Here is a 5,635-nt window from a genome sequence, read left to right as displayed (position 1 = left end):
TGCATCGGTTTGAGTTCTCCACGGTGATTCGTGGAGGTGAAAGCAAGGAAGTTGTTACTCTTGGGTTCTTGGAACCCTAGACGGATTCTAGGCCTTTGTGGCGATTTGTTGGGAGCCTCCAATTAAGTTGTGGATGTGTGCCCCAATCTTTGTGTAAGGCCCGGTTTCCGCCTCGAAGGAAATCCCTTAGTGGAACCGTGACCTAGGCCTTTGTGGCGAGGGTCACCGGAGATTTAGGTGAGGCGCCTTCGTGGCGTTCGGTGTGTGGTGTGAGTACCGCATCTTGGGGTGAGGCCTTTGTGGCGTTGGTGTGCATCGAGCAACCACACCTCAAGGTGAGCCTCTTGTGGCGTTCGGGAGCACTAAGCAACCGCACCTCTCCACCGGAGATTAGCACTCGCAAGAGTGTGAACTCCGGGATAAATCATCGTCTCCCGCGTGCCTCGGTTATCTCTATACCCGAGCTCTTTACTTATGCACCTTACCTTGTGATAGCCATCGTGCTTGAAGTTATATATATCTTGCTATCACATACTTGCTTGTATTGCTTAGCATAAGTTGTTGGTGCACATAGGTGAACTCTTGCTTAGAATAAGTTGTTGGTGCACATAGGTGAACCATAGTATATATGCTTTGGGCTTGACAAAGTAAACGCTAGTTTTATTCCGCATTTGTTAAGCCCATCTCGTAAAAGTTTTAAATCGCCTATTCACCCCCCCCCTCTAGGCGACATCCGTGTCCTTTCACCGGCACCAGATGGTGCGGGGCTTGAGTGAGGAGGAGGGGTCGAGGTCCTCGCGGTACCCTCAGAGCCCGCTGGCCTTGGGCCAAGCTTCAGCGCAGGGCTAGACAAGAGAAAAAGCAAAGAATTGGAAAAAGCAACCGGCAAAAGAACTTGGTAAAAAGAAACAAACAAGAAAACGAGAAGTTTACCCGGAGGCGGTCGGCATCTGCTTGCGCTTGTAGCGCCGCATGCCTACTTCCTTCTCCCCCAAAGACTCTGTCCAGAAGCGCTTCGGGGGAGGGGCCTGGCTGGAACCGGCGTCAGATGCCGGCGCTTTGTTCTTCTGGCCCTGGGCCATGAGCTTGTCCACAAACTCATGACCGGCCTCGGCTCGCAGCGGTGGCGCGTGCTCGTGGATCTGCAGGATCGAGATAGCTAAGAGAAGATCCGCTAAGGAGCAATAATGAAAAAATATAAGAAGTCAAAAAGAAAAGTACCTCGAGCACGGTTAGGTCATCCGAGGAACCGGTAGGTTTCGGCACGGATGGGCCGAGGCGCGAAGCTTTGGTTTTGCCCATCTTCAGGTCCCGCCAACCGATGTAAGGATCCGGATCAACAGAGTCTAGGGCGCGCTTCACGCAGGGGCCGCGTCGCTCTGCGAGGATGGTGGGGAAGCGGTCCTTGGCCTAAAACAAGTAAAAAGAAGGTTAGCAACAACAAAAAGTTACCGGTAAGCCGAACCGAGTTGCATAATCTCTTACTTCTTGGGTCGGAGGGTTAGTAGTGCTGAGAGGAAGGAGGCCCCATTCCCAATCATCCGACATCGCAGTTTGGCAAATCTGCTTAGCCTTGCGGACGACGTCCCTCTTGCTGAGAGGAAGGCCGGTAATCTTGGTGGGATCACCAGGACCATACATCTCGCTCATCCTATACTGCCGGCGCTTGAGAGGGAGCACCCGGCGCGAGATAAAGGTGCGGATTATATCATCAGAGCAGATGTTGGTTTCCTTCATCAAGTTCGCCATGAAGCGTACCACCTGGTTGGTTTCAATATGATCCGTCTTCGGGTTGTAGCCCCAGTTGGCTCTGCTGGGCGGCGCCGGATTGAATGGCGGCAGATCGATGAGATTCGCGGGGCCATTGTTCCTCACGTAGAAGAAGGTCCCTTGCCATAAGCGGCAGGACTCGAGGCCGGAGAATTTGAAGAAAGGGCTCCCTTGGCGGGAGCCGATGATGCAAGGCCCGCACTGCACGGGGGGTTTGGGCTTAGGAATTTCCTTGCCCTGAACGGAATTGATCCGCAGAGCAAAGAAGCGGGCAAACGTCTCACGAGTGGGACGAATGGCAATGTAAGCCTCCATGAAGGTGGCATAGCAGGAAAGATAAAAAATGGCGTTGCCAGGGAGGTGATGAGGTTGAAGTTCATAGAAATCTAAGAACTTCTGGAAAAACGGCGAAGCCGGAAGGCCGAAGCCGCGCTCAAAGTGAGCGAGAAAAACAACATGTTCACCGGGCTCAAGCACTGGTTCAATCTCGTCGCCAGGAAGTCGGCAGGTTACTCCCTCCGAAATCCTGCGGGACCGGTATAACCAGTCGATCTCGTATTGGGTGACGTTGGAGCCCATCCAGGCTCCACGAGTGACACCGGAAGGATTTACACCGGAAGCTTGGCTAGAGCTACCGGATTCTTGGTGGCTACCGGATTCTTGATGGCTACCGGATTCTTGCTGGCTGCCGCAATCGGTATCCATCGGATCTGAATCGGTTGATCTATCGGAGGATCGACTACGTCGGTTACCGGAAGAAGAGGAAGCAGAGGAGGCAGAGGAAGATTCCTCGCTAGACATCGGTTTAGAGGCAGAAAAACAGAAATCCCACAGTTGGCCCCCGCGTGAAGATCTACGAGTAAGAGGAAAATCAAAAAAAAAGGGGGAAATAAAAACACCATCGACCCAAGATCTGGAAAACAAGCAAAAGGGAAGCAGACTGAGTTTGGACCTAACCTGAGGCGGCGCAGTCGTTGGAGAAGACGTTCGCCGGTGAGGCAGTGGGCCTGCGGTCGCCGAGGGACTCCGTCGACGGCGGTGCGGAGAAGGGCGCGAGGAAGCGTGAATGCAGCGGTTGAAACTGGGGCACTGCGACGAATCTCTGCACGGCGAGCTCCGGCGGAGGAGCGGCACGAGTTCGCCGGGCGGCAGAGCTCGAGCGAGCAGCGGCGGACGGAGAACGGCGGAGGCGCAGAGGGCAAGGAGCACTGTGCGCGAGGAGTGGAGAATGCGAGAAGAAGAAGAAGAAGAGGGGGCGGTTCTGCCTTATAAAGGAGGAGAGCAAGTGGGCCGAAAACCGTCGGGCCGCGGCGGTTCGCTCCGCGGACCGTGACGGTTCGCACCACGGGCCGCCACGTGGCACGTTGGTACACGCAAGTAAACGAAAAGACACACGGAGGTGCACACAGATCCGGAGTGGCGACTGGGATCCGCTGTGAAGCATTTGATGCGCGCGCGGGAGTCGAAGCGAAGTGACCTCTGACACTGGCGCGCCAGTTAACAGTGCGCATGTCACTGACAGGTGCGGGGCCCGAGATATTCTCGACTTCGCCGAGGAAAGAGTAAATGCTAAAGATACCGGATAAAAAGATGCCGGAGGATACCTTGCAAAGAGAGAAAAGATAATTCCGGGCAAAGATGCCGGATCCAAGCTAAGCGCTGGAATGATTAAACCGGTATCCTAAAAACATGAGAACCTGGCATGGTCTGTAGGATAGAATCCGACAGACTATACCAGCTTCGGGGACTAATGTTGGGGGGATGACCCCCGGTATGCCAAAGGCATGCCAAACCGGATGGTTTGAGTCATCAAGATACCGGTTTAATATTCTTACCGGCGCACAAAGACAAGAGCTTGGCTAAGTGAGGACAAGCCGGTATCCCCAGAGGGGTATACCGGAACCGGATGAAGAAGATACCGGAAGGAGAGCAGGTCGGCAAGACCGGTCAAAGATTCTCTTCAGAGCTAGAAGACAAGGATGAGCTAAGGAAAGTAGCTTTAATCGGAGCCCTGGCGCCAAAGAGAGAGGTGACGCTGAAAGAAGCCGGAGGACGTCAGCGTCCCTGATTAAAGAAGACCCCGGCGTCATCCCTGATTAAAGTAGCTTTGTAAAGTAGTTTGTCCAGTCAAAGATGCCATTAGGGTTTCTTGTTCTGTAAGCCACCCTCTCCCCTATATAAGGAGAGGGGGCATAGCCTCTTACGGGCAGATGAGAGAACGTATGTATGTTGCGTGAGGTGAAGTTAGACGAAGAACCTTGTACCCAAAAACCTGTAACCATGTTAAGATCAATGAAGCTAGCGATCTAGAGCAGAGTTCTTCCTCTTGTCTCTCTTCTTGCATACCGGCCTTTGGTTGTGTTCTTGAGGAAAGCATCCGGAAGTTCATCCCATCTAGTCGCAAACCCTCCCCCGAATCCTCTAGCGCCCATTCGGCCCCAACTTGAGCCATCCCATGGCATCTGCTCGTTCGCCACGATGACACCCGCCCGTACCCACGACATTCCGACAAGCAATGCAAGATCCTCTCTGGCGTCAAGCAATGGCTGATGAACACCAAGCTCTCCTGGACAACAAAACTTGGTCTCTTGTTCCGCGTCCACCTCAGGCAAATGTGGTCTCCGGGAAGTGGATTTTTCGTCATAAGTTTCACTCCGATGGCACCTTGGCTCGCTACAAGGCTCTTTGGGTTCTGCGTGGGTTCTCCCAACGCCCTGGTTTGGACTACGATGAGACTTTCAGTCCGGTTGTTAAACCCGCCACGATCCGTCTGGTCCTTCAGATTGCTGTTTCCAGTTCATGGCCGATTCGCCAGCTTGATGTGAAGAACGCCTTTCTCAATGGTTACCTGGATGAGGTTGTCTACTGTCAGCAGCCCCCTGTCTTTGTTGATCCTGCTCATCCCGATCATGTTTGCCGCCTGCACAAGTCCCTCTATGGTTTGAAGCAAGCTCCTCGTGCCTGGTACCAACGATTTGCTGCTTATCTCTCCACCATTGGCTTTGTTGCTTCTGTGACGGATACATCACTGTTTGTTCTTCGGTCTGCTGCTGACACAGCCTATCTCCTGCTGTATGTTGACGACATCATAGTCACTGCTTCATCATCTGCGTTTCTGCAACATCTTCTAGACAGATTACACAGTGAGTTTGCTATGACTGATCTCGGCGACCTACATTTCTTCCTGGGCATTGCTGTTCGTCGCTCTTCTACTGGGCTGTTTCTGTCTCAGCGCCAGTACGCTGTTGATCTCCTTCAACGGGCTGGCATGTCTGACTGTCATCCCTGTACCACACCGATCGATACTCAGGCCAAGCTCTCTGACATTGAAGGTGAACTCGTCAATGATGCTACGGACTACCGGAGTCTTGCAGGTGCCCTCCAGTACCTTACTCTGACGCGTCCGGACCTTTCATACGCGGTACAGCAGATATGTCTTCATATGCATGCTCCCAGACAGCCACATCTTGCTCTTGTGAAGCGTGTTCTACGCTACGTTCGTGGAACTTTGGATCTCGGCCTTCATCTGTCTGCGTCCTCTTCTACAGCTCTTACCGCCTACTCCGATGCTGACTGGGCTGGATGTCCTAACACACGCCGCTCCACATCGGTCTACTGCGTATACTATGGTGATAGCCTGATTTCTTGGTCATCCAAGAGGCAGACTACCGTTTCTCGCTCTAGTGCAGAAGCTGAGTACCGAGCCGTGGCACATGTGGTTGCTGAGTGCTGTTGGCTCCGCCAGCTCTTGCAGGAGCTTCATCGACCTCTCAGTTCTGCGACAGTTGTCTTCTGTGACAACAGCGGGAGGGTGTTAGCGTATGTATTAGCGTGTATAGTAGTTCTATTTACTTTTGTACCCTAA

General features: G+C 53.1%; 1 protein-coding gene across 1 annotated transcript; it reads left to right on the top strand.

Annotated features, from left to right (window-relative positions):
- Positions 1 to 4,312: 4,312 nt before the first annotated feature.
- On the top strand, positions 4,313 to 5,635 carry LOC139838165 (uncharacterized mitochondrial protein AtMg00810-like). Its single transcript, XM_071827535.1, has one exon. The coding sequence runs from the start codon at positions 4,313 to 4,315 to the stop codon at positions 5,633 to 5,635; it is 1,323 nt and encodes a 440-aa protein (XP_071683636.1).

This window comes from Lolium perenne, chromosome 3 (assembly GCF_019359855.2).
Source record: "Lolium perenne isolate Kyuss_39 chromosome 3, Kyuss_2.0, whole genome shotgun sequence".
NCBI classification, from domain to species: domain Eukaryota; kingdom Viridiplantae; phylum Streptophyta; class Magnoliopsida; order Poales; family Poaceae; genus Lolium; species Lolium perenne.
This window is presented reverse-complemented; position numbering and strand designations above follow the sequence as displayed.

Bases quoted from the DNA above. Each gene is read 5' to 3' on its own strand.
- LOC139838165 (XM_071827535.1), top strand. From the start codon at position 4,313: ATGGCTGATGAACACCAAGCTCTCCTGGACAACAAAACTTGGTCTCTT.